This window comes from Liolophura sinensis, chromosome 1, assembly GCF_032854445.1.
Source record: "Liolophura sinensis isolate JHLJ2023 chromosome 1, CUHK_Ljap_v2, whole genome shotgun sequence".
Classification (NCBI taxonomy): domain Eukaryota; kingdom Metazoa; phylum Mollusca; class Polyplacophora; order Chitonida; family Chitonidae; genus Liolophura; species Liolophura sinensis.
This window is the reverse complement of record NC_088295.1, coordinates 44,113,465-44,132,895: the sequence shown is the minus strand read 5'-3', so window position 1 is coordinate 44,132,895 and position 19,431 is coordinate 44,113,465. Positions and strand designations below refer to the sequence as shown.

General features: G+C 38.9%; 1 protein-coding gene across 1 annotated transcript in view; it reads left to right on the top strand.

Moving 5' to 3' along the window:
• The window catches only part of LOC135461261 (intermembrane lipid transfer protein VPS13D-like), a 73,773-nt gene that overhangs the window by 30,654 nt on the left and 23,688 nt on the right, over positions 1-19,431 (top strand). The window contains 19 exon segments of the mRNA XM_064738269.1: positions 451-690; positions 1,309-1,537; positions 2,167-2,391; positions 2,751-2,890; positions 3,707-3,805; positions 4,198-4,437; positions 4,857-4,986; positions 5,864-6,045; positions 6,611-6,692; positions 10,313-10,430; positions 10,958-11,010; positions 11,584-11,683; positions 11,971-12,138; positions 12,833-12,959; positions 13,898-14,032; positions 15,143-15,296; positions 16,706-16,907; positions 17,735-17,936; positions 18,851-19,030. Coding sequence (XP_064594339.1) covers positions 451-690; positions 1,309-1,537; positions 2,167-2,391; positions 2,751-2,890; positions 3,707-3,805; positions 4,198-4,437; positions 4,857-4,986; positions 5,864-6,045; positions 6,611-6,692; positions 10,313-10,430; positions 10,958-11,010; positions 11,584-11,683; positions 11,971-12,138; positions 12,833-12,959; positions 13,898-14,032; positions 15,143-15,296; positions 16,706-16,907; positions 17,735-17,936; positions 18,851-19,030 — 3,006 coding nt within the window.

Genomic DNA, 19,431 nt, shown 5'->3' with positions numbered 1-19,431 from the left:
ACAGTCTTATTAATCAAGGGTCTATTGTAAGACAGAGAGACTGGAACTTCCAACAGCTGACTCGTGATAGTTCGTGAAGGTACCCGAATTCTTCAACCTTTTCAACCACCTCTGCAACCAATATTTTATAATAATGTTCTGAGAGAACCATGGGGCTTAGAGCAATAATTTGCATAGTTTTCTGAAGCTTGCATCTTTATTGACACCAACAAATTTTTAGTGCCATCCTCATAATAATTGTATACATAAATTCCACTGAAAAAACGGCTTGTAGTTGTTGTAAAGGTAGATGAGGTGTATAAGGTATTGTCACCATAATATTGCAGAAATATTACCTGTGTGGATCTTAGTGGTTAACTCTTAGTGGTGAATGTACTGAGGTGCTGCGGTAACTTAAGGATGTACTTGCTGCTACACACAAGTATAAATTCACTCTCATTTTTGTTTCAGGGAGGTAATTTGCTACGCGAGAAGTGTGCCTTGAACCTGCAGGTAGAGAGGAACCTTGAAGGGGACATCAGCCATTCAGTTCCTGACTTCTGCGTCAAGGGCACACTGACCTCTGTCCAGTTCAGTCTGGATCTGACCCAGTACAAACTGGTGCGGGGGATTCTGGATCATAACCTGGGAGAACCCCTGGAGGAGTTCCAGAGACCCCTCATGTCACACCTACAGGACCCCAAAATACAGGTATGCTGACTTAGTGTCTCACGAACAGATGAAGAAAAGTGCAGTGGTTAATTCAAGAGACTATACGAGAGATTTTGGGCCAGTAATGGATCAGCGCAAATCCAAGGAATTTTTGTTAACATTTTAAAATAGCTAAAATAATTACCTTTCACAAGCATTCATAAAATTTGTAATGCAGATCCCTTTTTTAAACTTTTTCAAACTTCAGAGTAATTTTAGCACTATTAATAATACATGTATGAGTTTGGGATTTTTTGAAAGCTTTGCGGAATATGACTCTTAGGACTTTTTCTGAAATATTTGAATCCTTAGGTAACAAAAAATCTCATGCGTTTATAATAAACTAACAATAAGAAGGCGTGTCACAAAACACATTTTGCATCGATAAAACAGCGTTCTGTGGCAAAATCATGACTTGTAAGACTGTAGCCCTATATACCGTAGCCCTATATAATGAATCCCTAGGTCATTTCATTACAGTGACAGGTAGCCCATAACGCGCTCAGGAACCTGTCCTCAAAGTGGCGCGCTATAGTGAGGCTACACTGCACATGTATGTTTACAATAATGATGCAAGAATGGAAGGAGAGTTGAGTTGGCTGTACCTTTATGTTCCAGACTGTTCTGACTGGTGACGTGTGGAAGTGCATTTCCATGGTGATAGACCTAAATGACGTGACGGTGGAGCTGCTCACTGCTCACCATGAGACTGCTCACCACACCGAAGACTCACTAGCTAAACTCAGCTTCATCAAGTCCCGTCTGTCGTTCGAGAGCTACTCAGACCAGTCACGCGATGTGGACCTGGTGTCACATGAAATTGCTGTCACGGACACGAGATTTACCAGTGAGTGATAAGTTTGATTTTATTTATTTTAGTATTCACATAGCATGATTCAGAAGTACAGAATACTGGGAGACCAGGTGAAAATCAATTTTGATAGTGTATATAAACTAGCAGTACGAGGGTACAGATATTCTGAAATTTACGTTTGCTTATATATTGTGGACTTCTCGTTTGATTTAAAATTAGCTAAGAGGAATTGATGCATTATAGAATGATAATAGTGTTGGGTGAATATATGAAAGTATATAAACATTTGCATTATAATAAAATATTGATACTATTGGACATTAAAAACATTTATTGACTGTTGAATGCAAATTCAGTGAAAGATGGAGAATGCAAAAGCAGGATTTGTATGAGGTAGATAATCAGCTGTGATGGATTTTAAATCTAGTGCCATGGTTTGCAGACCATCTCTTAAGACAAGTGGTCAGAATATTCTCTGTTATCGATACTTGGTAACAAAAGTGTGACTTGTAGTATTGTATTGAAAGGGGAAACCAGTTCAGTAAATGCACTTTTCAAGTTTTGCATTTTGGAATATTTAATGCTGAAATCAGGTAGATTTCATATTTGTTTCTGTTTTTCCAAAAGGTTAAAATGTTTTTAAAAATATCTGCGTATTTCAGATGTCCCCCAAAACAAGCGCCCAAATGTCTTTGCAAACATCCTCAAGCCTTCCGACCACCGCCCAAGCCCAAAAAGCATGCAGATGGAGCTGCACTTCCGCTCCACCAAAAGTTTCAGTCGCTTTACTGCATTGCTGAACAACATGCGTCTCATGTGCATTGTGGACTGGCTGCTCACCGTACAGACCTTCCTGCTCACCACAGCTGATGACCCGTTCCAGAGGGGTACTGATTCGGCCAGCTTATTTGTGGAGCATGTTAACTTTAAATGATATCAGATCAAAATGTCTTTTGAACTAAGCCTTGGAAAAATACAACACTCATAACTTTTCTATAATAAATAGCTATTTGTATTAAAAAATTAATATTCCATTTATAATTGTGCTAAACAATTATGGAACTTTATGTTTTTGGGTGTTAACCTACATACCCTGTGTTTACGAACTTCAGGTCATGACAAAATGTACAACTTAGTCAGTTTTTTTTAGTATAGTGCCTTTAAAAAAGGCCCCTATATAGTGTGTGTAAACACTTGTATTCTTTGAAGATTTTCAGTACTATGTGATGTGATCCTGTTTTGTCAGTGGAGAGTAAAACCCCAGAAAAGAAGCCGTTCATCAGGTCTCAATCTGACAGCATGGCTTCACCACGTCCAGGCAAATCCAAGAGCCCTCTGACAGTGTCTGGAGGAATCGTTACCAAGAGAGGACCATACATTGAACAGGTTTGTAACAGTTCAGGTTTTTGTAACGGTACATGGGTTTGTAATAGTGTAAAGGGTTTTAACAGTGGAAAGGGTTGTGCAAGGTAATTTAGCCCCTCATCAACTTGAAAAAGTTATACTGAAACCCTCAAACTCAGTTGGTGGAAAATGCTTATTGTATCTTAACTTTGAATTATGATGGAAAAATGGTACATACACACACGTTTAGGTTTACAAATCTACACTGTGGCTAAGTTGGTTAGCGCACTAGCGCAGCGTAATGACCCAGGAGCCTCTCACCAATGTGGTCACTGTGAGTTCAAGTCTGGCTTCCTCTCTGGCCGTAAGTGGGAAAGTCTGCCAGCAACCTGCAGATGGCCGTGGGTTTCCCACGGGCTCTGCCCGGATTCCTCCGGAATCAAATCAAACAAATCTATATTTAAAAGCTCGAACTTAGTTGGTTGAAAATGTTTATTTTATCTTAATTGTGGCTTATAATGACAAAATGGTACATACATGGTCCCAGCTATAAGACTGTAAGGTAAGGCTAGAGCAATTAAACCTTGTTTGGAGATGTTATATAACTTCATGTAAACTGGAATATTTTCATGATGAACAAGTCTGTGTAAAATAGTTTTCAAAGCATTTTTTCAGGTGGAAGACCTGGTGATAAGTTATTATGAGGCGTTTATCCTGATTATGTGGAAAAGTGTATTGCCAGTTAAAAATTTCTTTGAAAATACTTCAGTTTGTAATAGTATTGCATGTATTTGCCTCTGACTGTTGCATTGTTTGTTCTTACTTATTAACACTTATCACACCTGCTCATCCATGTAGGTTCAGGCCCCGTTTGAACTGCGAATGAACGTGACGGACACAGAGTTTGTGGTAGTAGAGGATATGACAGTGTGTGACACCAGTGCTGTCATTCTTAAGGTGAAAAACTTCTTTGTCTTTGTTCTTGATGTTTTACTTCCAGTTTCTGTTACTGTTGTAAACTCTCTTTGTTCAGATATTGTAACAATGCACATTCTAGCGTCTTCACATAGTCACACAGTACAAATTTTGAAAGCTGGCCTTTAAATATAATGCTGTAAAAATCCTTAGTAAATATTCCTGATGTATATAAAAATAATGTTGTAAAATCCCTAGTAAATATTCCTGATGTGTATAAAAATAATGTTGTAAAATCCCTAGTAAATATTCCTGATGTGTAGTACTCTTTAGGCACCAAAGGAAAATTATTACTCTTCAAATATTTATGTATAGATAAAGCAAATCAAGGTTATTTTAGCATATTATAAAACCAATTAATCTTGTTCTTCCAGTGTACAGCTGTGATGTCCTATAAACCTAAGTCCAACGAGCGGCCATTGTCCTGTAGCCTACAGAGTTTAGAGGTCTTCTCCTGCTCTCTAGAGGCGGAGGAAGAAACGGCCCTATCCATCATCGATCCCATGACAATATCAATAGAGCTGAATGCTAACCCTGTCCCTAAGCCACGGAAGTCAGCATCAGCAGGACTTTTAGATGTGACACGAGATCTGGAGAAGCCATTATTGCTGGAAGTAAGCTTTATGATACATTTAGAGCCATCAGTTGAGTAATTTGAAAGCCTACATTGGTAGGTTCTGCTGCTATCTATGTATAAAGGATTTGGAGCTTGAACATCACATGATTTCAATAAGTACTAGCATTGTAGATAAAATGCCGTGAAATAAAATAACACAGTATATTTTTTATTATAGCTCTATATTAAGGACTAATTTTTAAATTTGTCTGTTAATGACGTTTTACATGTAGAAAGAAAAGACTTAAATATTTGATTTTTTGCAAAATAAGCTGTGAATTTTTGCAGTTTAATGTGTTGAAACACATTTAGCAGGTGTCTGCTGCTATTACAAGCAATTATAAACATAATTCATCTGATGAACACACTGTTTGAAATTAAATACTAAACAACTGCCATTTATTTTTGTTCTCTAAGGTGAGTTTTAACACGATGAACATCCGGCTGTCCTACCATGACCTGAAGCTGTTCCTGTCTATCCTCAACACCCTCCCTAAACTGGCTGACCAGGCCAAGGCTCCAGGTTCTTCCCAACAGGCGTACACAGGTAGAAAGAAATGTTTTAATCTTTTGAGAACTGAGTAATACTAGGTTCATTTCAAAGTGGTAAAGTTACCATTATCAGTGCAGAATTCCCAGTTTTAGGGAAATGATGTTTATTTGTTCCATCAGAGTCATCTGCGGCTCCAGAATATCTGGAAGATTGTCATGTTAATAAAACACTTGTCCTAAATTGGGATTGACATTAAGGCTTCATTGTAATCACATGACTGATAATGCTGTACAAAAAAATGATAGCCTTGTACAGTATAGGGACAGTGGAAAATGAAATTTTATGACTGGACGCAACAGGCTTAAAATGATGCCCAGCAAGTTTATTGGTGAAGGATTTGGTTGGTGGGTTGGTTTGCCCTAGACCTAAAAATTTAAGGAGCAGCTCTCCTGATGGGCTTGATTAGAACTTCAGTTTGCTATTTCCCTTCAAGTTTTCTTTTTTAACATTCAAATTTGGAGTCACATTAACTTTAAACCTTGTCTACCCTGATAAGCCTCGCTATGCAGACTGTGCCATGTGCTTCATGTGAATGACCTATATGTATTCTGCCCTCATATGGTTGGTGAAAGGACTGCCTGCTCTTTGATTGGCTGGTCAACCTTCCCTGTGATTGGTTGCTGTAAAACTTAAGTTAGCCTGTTGATTGGCCCAAAAGCCAGCATTGGCTGGTGGCAGCAGAACTTCTGTGACTATAAAATATATTCAATCCCTTGAATTTCACATATCGACTCAAGCCTTTGGCTAAGACATGTTGACTGAATGGTCTTGTTATTTTCCTTTCATGTTTTGCCTAAGCTTTGCTTGTTAAAGCTTTTATCCCGTTCTTTCATAACTTGTTACATATTATATGTGTCATTGTTCATTTCAGATCAGAAAGTCCAACAGCTTCACAACCTGGGCTTCCGTCCAGCAGACTGTGAGAAGGCTTTGCTAGCCAGTGGGGGCCGTATCAATGACGCGGCTATCTGGCTGACCAGTCATGCCACGCCCGTGTCTCTCACACCAGTGCAGGAGAAATCCAAAGATGAGCTGGACATCACAGCTTTAGAGGTAGAAGTGCCTGACTTTCACGAAAGAGTGGTTTTATATAGTGTTTTTAACCAATCACAGGCTTCAATTCCAAAGTACTTTTGTCGTAGAAAATGTCTTCTCATGACATGTTGGACAGAGCCAGGAAAGCAAGCATATTGTGTGAAGTGCAGTGATGGAAAGGTTTTTTTATTCCTTCTGAATCAGACAGACACTGTCATAGTCTCAACAAGATTTTTCATAATGAACTCTACCCTATTCTTAATAGTAGCATAAATAATGACCTGTGTTTATACACAAAGTCTTGTGGGTTATTCTAATGCAATACTGAACTTAGCGTCTATCACTGACACTTTTTTTTATTTTTTGGTAAAGCTACTGTGAAAATAACTGGCCCGTAAGTTTTGTTTTCCGGGTTATAAGAGAAAACAAAAAAAAAAAAGAAACAAAAACACACAATTCAACATGTGAAAGAGGTTGTTTGCTTCTGATTTTTGAGTTATTATTGTTTTGTTTTCAAATGCATCTCTGGCTGTGCTTGTGTGGAAACCTTGTATGACCATATGTTGTGTTTATTTGATTGTAGCTGAAGGCCACATCCATATGTATCTGCTTTATAGATGATTGTCAAGATGCAGATGTCCCCCTGGCGGAAATTTCCTTTAATGGTAAGTGAGGATGATGTACTAATGTATCTGGCTGTCATTATGAAACGAAAAAAAAAAATTAAAAAAAAAAACAAAAACACATTGACCCACTAAAGTCACAAAGAAGTGACTAACATACAATTCAGAATCACACATTGCTAGGACACAGAAGGTCACTCCTGGACACGCAATGTTTGGTGCTTTGGTACATGTACAATAAGTGATCAACAACACATGTGTGGCCATTTTATACAGTCTGTCATTTGTTGAAGACTTGTCCTTTCATTAGTAAAGTGTGCATATATTTAAGTCACACAGAAGAGAATGAGTCAGTGTGGTTCCAAAGGGTGATGGTTAACTCGGGGCACTCCTGTTCATTCGAACATAGAACTGACAGCCATTATGAAAAATCTCTAGTTTTGGCATTAGATTACAATCAAATAAATTAATCAAATTCATATTTCTTACAGATATTAATCTTAACAGAATTTGGTTATGTGATTGTGTCTTCAGGTAACAAACAAAAGAATTATATATACAAATATAACTGCTTAAGCAGCGATGCCAGGGTTCAAGCCGGTATTGCTGGCCTATACGGTGTAACTCCCGGTTACCGTAATGGTGTCCATGTATAGATACATAACCAACTTAATGAGAAAGCCTACATTCCTCGTAGTCATCAGTGTATTGTAAGTACACTGTATAGCGTGTATATGTAGATGTGCTAAACGGAGTAAATTGACCTTTGGAAAGTATTTGGAGGCATGCATGTCCCCTCGTTTTCAACACAGCTCAAAGATTTTCAACCTACGTAGATTACAGGTATAGTGCTTTGCACTCAGTGATTTTCAGCTTTACAGCTGTAACAATTTGCTGTCACGAGACCTCCAAATATGGTGGAAATAGCACTTTTTTGCAATTTGATTGCAATTTATAGCAAAACTATACTTCGCAGGAAAGAAGTAAGTCCAGATTCATGATCAGGATGTTAATGCATCATATAATATGAGGAGGTCAAAGTGCCAAATATAGTAAATCAGACTTTGGACAATTTTTCAAGCACTGTAACTCAAGCATTTATTAAGACACTTCAGCTCAACAGCTGTAGCGGTTTTGTGTCGCAGAACCTCCAAACATGGGGAAAAATTGCGCTTTTTTGAACTTTAATGGTAATTCACGACAAAACTGTGCGTCAGAGAAAAGAAAAACGACCAGATTCGTGATCAGAACATCAAACTATATCTAGCAGTATACTTTAAATTTTCATCACGTGACAGATTCGCTAAGCTGGGATCGAACTCTGACATGACTGACTGGCGTGAGCTGTAAAAGCCCAACGCAGTCTGCATGATGTCAATATCCCGACGTCAATCATCTTTGCCGCTCAACTGCCCGAGACACACCTGCGTCACACCACACAGCTGGGAGACGGTTAGCGTTTAAATCCTTCTGTAACTAGGGCAAGTTGGAGAAAATTTCCACAGCATCTTCCACACTATCCACTCTGTCATATATGTAACTAAGTCCCAAAGGCAGTCGCAATTCTCATATGAGACATAAGTTATTGGTCGAAAATCAATACATATCCAGATACACATCGTTGGCTGGTCATTCGCATTGTATTACACTATATAGCATGTATATGTAAATGTGCCAAATGTGGTAAATCTGCCTTTGGGCATTATTTAAAATCGTACGTGGTCCTGTGTTTTGTGACACAGGTCAACAATTTTCACCATACATATAGTACATGTATAGCCCTTTATACACAGAGATTTTTAGCTTTACAGCTGTAACAGTTTTCTGTCACCTGACCTGCTAAAATGGGGGAAATTGCGTTTTTTTGCATTTTGATCGCAATTTGTGACAGAGCGAAAATAAGGCCGGTTTCGATATCAGGAAGTCAAACTAGGTCAGATAGCATGTAAAGAATCTTCAGATTTAAATATTTCATTTTCCCACACCACATGACGCCACATCATATGTATCAGTCAAAGCCTAATTTGCATACATATTGCATCCTTTTTCTGTCCAAATAGCCTCCATGGAAAGCTTGTTATGTGCGCTCGATTTCAAGTTAATGGGACATTGCGTTTTGGAAAAAATGGCTGTCAAATGTTTTTACCTCAAACTTAAGCTTGTACTACTTCCTGTTTGCTGACGTCACTTCCGTCTATGTAAAAGTTGTCTGCTTGCCTTGGGATGATGTTAGGCCTTAAAATTGCATCTCTAGTGTCATTGGTTTAGGAGATATACCGATTTGAAGTTTTGATGAGATCCGGTTTTGCAAAACTGCACATTCAGAATCATCATCCAAAACTGCATCAGATAGGACTATTTGCTGGACATTATCTGAAGAAGTGTTGAAATTATTAGCAAAAACGGATTTTTTGGTCACATGACATTTTCACCCAATAGCGAGCTTTTACAGTTTTGAACCAAGAAAGTTCTTGTTCTCAACACTTAACAAGCCCAGGCTTTGTGCAGCTTCAGTTTAAATTTCAGCTCATTCACATCAGCAGTTCTGGAGAACTGATTTTTGGAGGTTTTCATGAAAATCCAAGATGGCCGCCATGTCACAATATTTTTCTCTAGAGACGTGTTACAGTTTTGGTGAGAATAATAATAACTAGAACTGCAAAGCAGTTTCGGCCGGGGTCCATGTCGTTTGCTGTTGTAGTTATCATTGTATACTGTCGAGTGGGAGACAACTCTACTATATCTAAACGAACACAGCTTGGGGAAGTTGTGACCTGACTGTTGTCATTTAAATGTTTCTAGTGAGAAAACTGTTGATCGTAGCTTAAATCCGTTGGCATACTCCAGAAAGAGCATGTTTCAGGTTACAATTTGGTGCAAGTTTCACATTTCTAGCTACTATAGTTCTCGAGTTACAGGTCATTGAAATTACGTAACTAAATTTTTGTTTTTTGACTATATCTCCAAAAGTTACAAAGATATGCAAAAACTAAAAGCAGATTCTGAATCAGTGACTCAAAATACCAGAATACGTTAAAAAACATTCAAATTTCAAAACCTTTTGTGATGTCATAACTTTGACCAATGGTGAGCTTCCAAAGTTTGGACCGGAAATGAACGATTTTCTCAAACTTATTGTCACTCCTAACGGTCAAATTTCGAAACAATCAGTTCAGTGGTTCTTAAGAAGAAGATTTTTAAACGATTTCATAAAAAATCCAATATGGCTGCCAAACCACGTTACCTAGAAAAACCTTGATTGCTGTTCGCACCATTTCAGACATGAGGAAATATTACGGCAAAATTTCATGTCAATCGGTCAAAAACTCTAGCCTGTATATTTCCGAAAAAATCGTTGGAATAATAATAGTCCAAATGAATCCAAACCAGAATTTTCTTCTTTGATGTTCTTGTGTTTTTGCTTGTCAAAATATGCTGTCTGCTCTCTTGTATAGTTTATTTCTCTTTACCCTGGCTGAGTGGTATAAAGCTATGCTCCCACCATAAAAATCAGTCTTTGGCCAATAAAGTTACAGAGTTCAATCCAGCTCTTTTCCAGTATATTTTACAGATAAAGGATAATGATTTCCTGAGAGAATTTACAGTTTTCACCACCCGAAAACCAATAAAATAGAGAAATAAATCTTATCTTTGTCCTTCAGGAACCACATTTCACCAGTCTTTTGTGGATCAGAAGAGTGGGAAAGCCATGTTCCAGTTGACGGGGGACTATTACAATAGAGCACTGTCTGGGTGGGAACCCTTTGTGGAGCCCTGGAGGTGAGGCACACCTTTTTTTTCCATTTGCACTTTGGCATTACCGAAAGTCATATAATGTAAATATAATATCCATGATATGTGATTTCAAGTCAAGAGCAATTTACAGGTTTAATTACCAGTTTACATTCCCCTTCCTCTATTGTTCTCCGTTCCTTGGTTTAGTGAGTATTGTCATGTACTCTGGCATGAAGTTCTTTGGGGATCTCTTGCTCTCCCTTGGTTTGATTATCAAGTACGGTTATCAGTTGTGATTATCATGTAGAGTTACTTGTCAAAAGCTGTGTTTCATACTCAAGGCGCTTCACTTTTCTCATCCCTTAAAACGGACATCCATCATCAAAATATTCTTAAAGATGGTTAAACTTTAATCACATAAATCAAATATAAAGTTTACGGCTAGAGGTTTGGCACGTAGGATAAATCGTTTTTTGAGGAGACTTTCACAGTTAACTTCTTTTGTATTGTTTGTTAGTGAGGGTGATCTACTATTATAGCGTACTAAATTGTTTCTCTTGCTATTTCGACAGGTGCAATGTAGTCTGGGAACAAGTGGATAATAAACTAGATGTGTTAATATCAGGTAGGATAAGCTGCTGAAGGATTGTTGTTTTCTTTTTTAACCAAAGGTCCATGAGATCTCATGATCAGCATGTACATTATATGTCGTGTCAACCATTGGTCAGTCTTCAATTTGACAGTTACAAGTGGGCATTGTTTGTACATAAGCTGCCATCAGACTATGAACTATTGGATTCTAATCTGCATGTAGTTAGACAGGTAGCACAGTGTGTTCTAAATTATAACATCATCTACATGAACATTCTTCACTAATATAAAAAAAAATTAGAATCAAACTCTTATTTGATTTTTTTATGTATGTATTTGTTTGAGTGGTGTTTTACATGGTAGTGAAGAGTATTTCACTGATGCGAAAGTGGGTAGGAAGATGGTGGGAGGAAACCGGGCAAAGCTTGGGAGGAAACCCATGACTATACTGCTGGTTGCTGTCAGACCTTCCCATGTGCAACTCTTATTGTGATGTCATGCCATTGCTGGAATCACTTCTGTTATTTATCTATTATATGTTTACAAAATGCTATGTTTCAAAGCTTACAAGTGATTTTGTTGATCTGGGTTTTTCATTTTATCTCAGCCTCTGAAGTGTTGAATTTCAACCTGACCAGTACATTGATTGATCAGTATAGTAAGACCAAATCAGTGTGGACAGAGGACTACTATAAAGTCACTGACAGGTAAAGTAAAAACTCTTCCATTTATGGTGGCTGGAAAGAGGAATCTGGCCTTACTGTGTTTAATGTTTACTGGATTTTTCTTCTTATAGTTTTACTCTTTCATGCTTTAATATATTTTTTCATAATGGACGGTTGTAGATTCTGGATTTCAGGATGTTGAGTGGATTTTTCCCTTAGTTTTGACTTTTGATGAATTATCATAGTCTTGTTGCTTTTGAGTGTTAAATATCAAGCTCCAGTCAGGTCACACCAGCTTTTTTATGATGTGTTTTTCACCTGTCTTACAGCCCTAAGGAGAGCAGTCCCCCCTCAGGTGGGAAATCATCACTGACTCAGTCACCTGGTTCTCCCACCTCTGACTCCCTTAAAAGGAGAGTCCCGTTTGTTCCATTCACTCTGAGGAATGAGACAGGCAGTACGCTCTGGTTCCTGACAGTGACAACCACCCCATCTAAGTAAGTTCCTGACAGTGACAACCACCCCATCTAAGTAAGTTCCTAACTGATAATCACATCATCTAAGTAAGTTCCTGACAATGACATCCACTTCATTCAAGTAAGTCCTTGACAGTGACAACCACCCCATCTAAGTAAGTCTCTGACAGTACCAACCACTCAATTCTAGTAAGTCCCTGACAGTGACAGCCACTCCATTCTAGTAAGTCCCTGACAGTGCCAACCACTCTATTCTAGTAAGTCCCTGACATTAACAGCCACTTTATTCAAGTAAGTTCCTGAACTACAAGTACTTCAGATTCCACAAGTATGTTAATGTCATACAGTGGCACAGAACATTTATGTTTGTAATTGCAAAATATAAAACAGTAAATTGTCAACAACCCTGGTTAATGCATTGGACAATTTTGGGTTAAAGTCTGCCTTGATGACAACTGCGTTGTCTAGAATTACGCTGTCTAGAATAACTGTCATCCATCTCAGTCTTGACAACCTCTTCACTGTCATATGCCCAAATTATTGCAACACTCCAGTTGTTTGTGGAGCACATCTAGATCCCTAGCCATGCTTGTATTTGAAGGAGTACTGTATTTTGTCATGGATGGCTCATCAGAATTTGAAATAAGAATTTGGTGTTGGAAAAGCAAAGTATTCACTGATGCTCTGATTTGATTCGTGTGTTTGTGTGTGACAGAGTGCCGTCAGGGAATCGCTCCCAGAAGCTGGATGAGGCTTATATCCAAGCCACTAGCTGGAGGATGGTGAGTCCAGGTCAGCAGGTGCCCTTCTTCATACAGGACAGGGAAAAAATGAGGCACAAGGTGAGCGATACACACACTGATCTATACACATATTACCATCCTTCTTCAGCAGGTGCCCTTCTTCATACAGGACAGGGAAAAAATGAGGCACAAGGTGAGCGATACACACACTGATCTATACACATATTACCATCCTTCTTCAGCAGGATGAGTCCTGGTCAGCAGGTGCCCTTCTTCATACAGGACAGGGAAAAAATGAGGCACAAGGTGAGCGATACACACACTCATCTATACACATATTACCATCCTTCTTCAGCAGGATGAGTCCTGGTCAGCAGGTGCCCTTCTTCATACAGGACAGGGAAAAAATGAGGCACAAGGCGAGTAATATACACACACATCTATACACATATTACCATCCTTCTTCAGCAGGATGAGTCCTGGTCAGCAGGTGCCCTTCTTCATACAGGACAGGGAAAAAACGAGGCACTAGGTGAGATCTGCTGATGTAAAGCCACTGGAATTTTGGTTGTGTCAGAAGGGTTTAACAGTGAACTGTGGGCTGAATGACATATAATTCATCCTCGTTTAATTTATTTACCAGAGTTTGCTGACAATAGTTGCTTTTGCTTTGTATACAGTTCTCCATACCACAGTGATTGCTTTATAGGCAGCCCTCAATATAGCAATCATTGCCATGTAAACAGCTCTTAATACAGCAAGCATTGCTTTGTAAACATTTTTTCATACGGCGATTGTTGCGTTGTAAAAAATTTTCCTTACATCTGTCATTGCTTTGTGTGAACAGTTCTCTGTACACAAATCACTGTTCTTTGTGAATTTATTAGTGCTTTGCAAGATGTTTTCCATGTGGCAAAATCAGTTTTGTATACTGTTTGCCAAGGAGTTGTCATTGCCTTTTTAAGTTTTTACCTTGAGTTTATCAGTGCTTAGCATGCTTTGTGAAAACATCTCCATGTAGCGACTGCCTGTTGTAGAAATCCCATGAGCTTCGTGTACACCAGCTGGTAGTGAAGGTGGATGGCTGGCAGAGAGTCTCGCCAGTCTCTGTGGACAAAGTAGGAGTCTACTTCAGACATGCTGCTGCAGAAATCAAGCCTGCAATCAAACAGGTAGTGTAATTCTTCAACCTTTTCACATGTGTGCAAAGTGTTTATTTAAGCATATTCTTAAATCATTTTTCTGTGTAGACTGATAAAATCATATTTTTTGTGAAGCCCTCAAATTGGCCAATGTAGTTTTGTCATCAAAATCTAATTAAATATATGTATAAATTGCACTGAAAATTGGTCTTTCATATGCGATAAGGGTGGGGAATTAGGCTAGTATCAGTTTGGTCTGTATTTAAGCTCAATCTGTTTGGTGTATATAAGGAGGAGACTGGTATAAGATTTTCACTTAACCAAGCCTTGTAGCACTGAGGTAGAAAATTAAAAGAAACGTAGACTTGTCTATTTAAAAATTTCACAGGGTGTCCCAGAAGTCATGCACTATCCAGGTTAAGGTTGAATGCTTGAGCTAAAGAGTGATGTGTTGCCCCATCTCTTCCTAACATAAAAACCAATTCAACTCTTTCTTGTACTGTTAGTTTATTAGCTATAATTAACTCTGAAAGAGAGCAAAAAATTCAAAATCAGTATTAAATCTGAATCACAGAAAAAATTAAAATCAGGATGGTGCATGACTTCTGGGACACCCTGTATGTTTATCACTGAGGTTGAGGTTATACCCTATCACCTTCAACAGAGTAAATGTTTTACCTAAGAAACAGGCTCTATGTGCACACCAGGACCTACTATACTGTGTGAGTTAACCCACAACTTCATATCCTTTGACCTCATTACGTATGATTGTGATATTTAATAAAGCAGTGGCTTGTAAGCTTCCATCAGCAATTCTTCTGATATTATAATGTAATAATGTATTTTTAGTCAGCCATCGTAGCTATTGCCAGTTGTGAAGAAACTGTATTTCACATAAAGTGTGGTATGTGGAAATGTACTTTCAGAAGTTTATAAAGCCCTTAAAATGATACATCTGACGCCAACACTTAGTATCTCCTGTTAACTAGAGCATATAAGAACAACACTTCACTGCTGCTTCAGTATGTCAGGAGTGATATGCAGCATAATCATATATGTATTAATCTTTTCCAGGGTTCTGCCATGCCCCTAGCTTGCATAGTTTTTTATATACAGCATATATGTATTCATTTTTTCAAGGGTTCTGCCCTACCCCCAGCTCGGATAGTGTTTGATGTCCAACAGGAAGGAAGTGCCAAGAAGGTGGTGACCGTGAGATCTGCTCTAATGCTGGTGAACCAGCTTCCTTCTACAGTCAATGTCAGGATGGAAAATGTCCACACAAATGAAAATGGTAACTAGGGCTAATGGAGTTGTGTTAATAGTGGTTTGCTAACTCACGTGATCTTGATGTCAGAACACATGCAGTTAGTATCAGATCCTGTCTCTGTTGTTTTCTCAACTTTAGAGAGTGATTGAATTAAGCATTTTGTGCATATTGAATGAAATGCTGGAGAGCCCTTAATATCAGGGGTTGTATTTCCGAATGCTTCAATGTATAGTTCAGTAAATTCAACCGGATTGAGTTTGCCCGGTGTAGCTAGATACAAGTATGTTGAGGAGGGAAGAAGGTGGAAGATTGAAAGAGATGGAGGATTATAGGAGGTGGAAGATTGCAAGAGGTTGGGGATTACAGGAGTTGAAGGATTGTAGGAGATGGATGGTTATAGGAAGTAGAAGGCTGCAAGAGGTAAAGGGTTATAGGAGGTGAAGGATTGTAGGAGATGAGGGGTCATAGGAGGTAGAAGATTGCAAGAGGTAAAGGATTATAGGAGTTGAAGGATTGTAGGAGATGAAGGTTTATAGGAGATAGAAGATTGCAAGAGGTTGGGGATTATAGGAGTTGAAGGATTGTAGGAGATGGATGGTTATAGGAGGTAGAAGATTGCAAGAGGTAAAGGGTTATAGGAGTTGAAGGATTGTAGAAGATGGAGGGTTATGGGAGATAGAAGATTGCAAGAGGTAAAGGATTATAGTAGTTGAAGGATTGTATGAGATGGAGGGTTATAGGAAATAGAAGATTGCAAGAGGTAAAGGGTTATAGGAGTTGAAGGATTGTAGGAGATGGAGGATTATAGAAGGTAGAAGATTGCAAGAGGTAAAGGATTATAGGAGTTGAAGGATTGTATGAGATGGAGGGTTATAGGAGATAGAAGATTGCAAGAGGTTGGGGATTATAGGAGGTGGAGGATTGTAGGAGATGGAGGGTTATAGGAGATAGAAGATTGCAAGAGGAGGTGGGGGATTGTAGGAAATGGAGGGTTATAGGAGATAAAAGATTGCAAGAGGTTGGGGATTATAGGAGGTGGAGGATTGTAGGAGATGGAGGGTTATAGGAGATAGAAGATTGCAAGAGGTTGGGGATTATAGGAGGTGGAGGATTGTAGGAGGTGGTTGATTACACATGTGGGAGGTGGAAGATGAAATGTATGTAGGAAGTGGAATATTGTAGGAGGGGCAAGATTTATCGGGTGGAGGATTGTAGGAGGTGAAGGATTGTAGGAAGTGGGGGATTTGAGCTGTAATCTAGAGGTTTTCATATACATGTACTTGGTGAAGGGCTATGAGTTTTTTTTCCTGGCTTTTCCTCTAGTCCACTTTTGATAAATGTACTCAAAAATGGTGTTAGGCATTCATCGGATAAATAAATAATTTTGTGAGGATGATAATCCAGGTAACTCTTATGGCTCTTGCCATCTGCAGGGTTCACAATGCTGGAGATTCCTGTCAATGGGAAAGTCCCCATCCCTCTGAGACATGTGCCATCTCGCCTCTGGATCAAGCCTTCTGATTGGTCAGTAGAGTTTTGTGACAGAGCCATTCATTGGAACCATGTCACCAAAGCAGGAGAGGCACACAACAGCGTCAGGATATGCAGGTTACCTGCCTCCAGCACACCATACAGGTAAGCTCATATCTCCAGATGGTGTTATAGGTCACGTGAAATTTCTCTGTCTAAATTTATCTTAAATATGAATGATCTTATGTGGCAAAAATGAGAAATTAAAATGTCATTGAATGGCATTAAAATGGCACTGAAAATATGAAGAAGGGTACATTGAGGTACATTCTGACAACATGCACACCATAATGGTGGAAGAAAAGTAGAAGTCTTCACTGAGGCTTCTCAGTGAGTGTAAAAAGAATCCACAAATTTATCCTCAGTCCTTACAGTCTCTGTGTTTGTGGGGCATTGGTGATAGTAGTTGGTCGGGAATACCATTTGCACAATCTAACAATCGTAAAGTCGGATAGTGTGGCAACCCCATCAAATGACCTAAAGCGATACATGATTCAGTATATCGGTTTTAGTATACACCTTACATGTTTACCTGTCTTACATGTTTACCTGTCTTTTTATGATCGTGTTGCATATGTTTCAACCAGCACGTTGCCATTATTAACGATCATATTGCATGCCACTATTAGCAGTTCATAAAAAGGTAAAAAATTACTCCAAGTTTTAATATCCTAAACTTTTTTGTCAATTTTCACTTTCGCCGTCTATATTTTGCTTTCTGGTTGAATTGATGATGTTAGGTGTATAATAATTAGATTATTGAATAAATACGGGCTAATGTGCATTCCTCCACATCAACCATTTTCATTAATGAGTCAAAATATCCTACTTTCGTAGGATACTCTATTTTAAGACAATCAGTTGGATATTCAGTGTTAGTTTTCACTTGGAGGACTTCTGCCCTTAACTAGATCTCTGTCTTTTCACCGCAGGTTCTGTGTGGCTGTGAAGAGGGAGAACTACCCGGAGGACTCAAAGATGTGTCAGCAGACAGACATGTTACCGGGTCACACCATCAGTCTACAGCCCACCATTGTCCTCATCAACCTGCTACCCATAGAGCTGAACTACTACATGAGGGACACAGACATCAGCGGTAGTATTAAGTCAGGCAAGGAGGCCGCACTCCTCACAGTAAGTTTAGGGGCTGCTTGCAGAAGGTTATGGGGGGGACCTCCATGGCCTAGTTGTTGGTATGCTGGCATAGCACAAAAAGGATTTGACCAATGGGATTGCTGTGAGTTAAAGTCCACAATGGCTTCCTGTTGGATTGTACGTGGGAAGGTCTGCCAGCAACGTGATGGTTGTGGGTTTCCCCAGGTCTCCACTCGGTTTCTTCCCACCATAATGATGTCCACCACTGTATAAGTGAAATATTCTTGAGTTGGTGTATAACTCCAATCAAACAAACAAACACCAATTGATAGTTTATCACCAAGGTCATTGTTGTTGCCCCAGCATACAATGAACATTCTGGCGGCCCTACTGGAAGCACGTGTGTTGGTGAGGCATAAGTGTGTGTTTTTACATTTGATTTTTTTCCAGCTTCATGTAATTGGAAATTCTGGAGGGTAATGTCAGTCATAAACAAACAATGCAATAAAATCTGCCTCTGAATCTTGTTGGCGTTTTGAAATTACACGTACCAAATGCATGTTTCACTCGTTACTATGTTGATGTTAGTCATCCTAATGTGCGGCATTGTATTCACTAAGTAGGGTTCTGACAGCTTTCTATGAAAATTGAGTAAGAAACAGCAACTGTGTTTAACCTCAAAAGATCATCATGCTCAACCTTTTTTATTTTTGTGACAAAGGTTCAGTTTTACGAAAAACATTCTTAGATAACAATGAAAAAATAATCTTGGAATGATTATTGCTTTAGTAGATAAACATGTGTCCAGGTATGCTGGACACAAAAATGATCTTTGGTTGACATGTGTTTTTTTGGGGTGAAACGGTTGTTCAGGTAAGGCTTAACAGCCACTTTTTTATTTTCTGTGTGCTGAAAGAAAAAATAGAATAAGTGTATGTATCATGTGACCACAGGCTGACCCAAGCCAGCACCAACACCTGGGCATCCGGTTAGAGAACTTCCCCACATGTAGAGAGCTGAACATCCCCCCGGGGACCACCCAGTACAAGGTCAAACTGAGGCTACAGGACCTGGAAAACAGACTGTTGGAACTCACAGTCAGACTGGCCGCACCTAGAGGGGGATCACTCAGGGTAAGCGGAGAGATGTTATGTTGATTTCTTTTATAAGTGATAGAAGATTTGAATTAATAGTTGGTCGTCATACATTCATGTACTAACACTGGTCAGTCCAGTTCTCAACTTTCTCAGCTTCTGTTTTAGGGATTATTTTCTGTCTCGTTTCTGGGAACCTGATAGCCTGATGGTTCAAATTGCTGCAAAACATTAATCCATCTAAAAAGATAATATTATCAATATTTTATAGGTTTAATTCCAGGTTTCTGTAGATGGTCAAAATATCACTTCGAACCATGTTTCCTCAACCTTTTCATGTATGAAAGAGTTAGTTATGTACAAATTATGCACATTTCTAATTTGATTTTGAAGGCAAAACTACTTTGGTTGGATTGGGCAGTTTCTGGGTTTCATAAAAA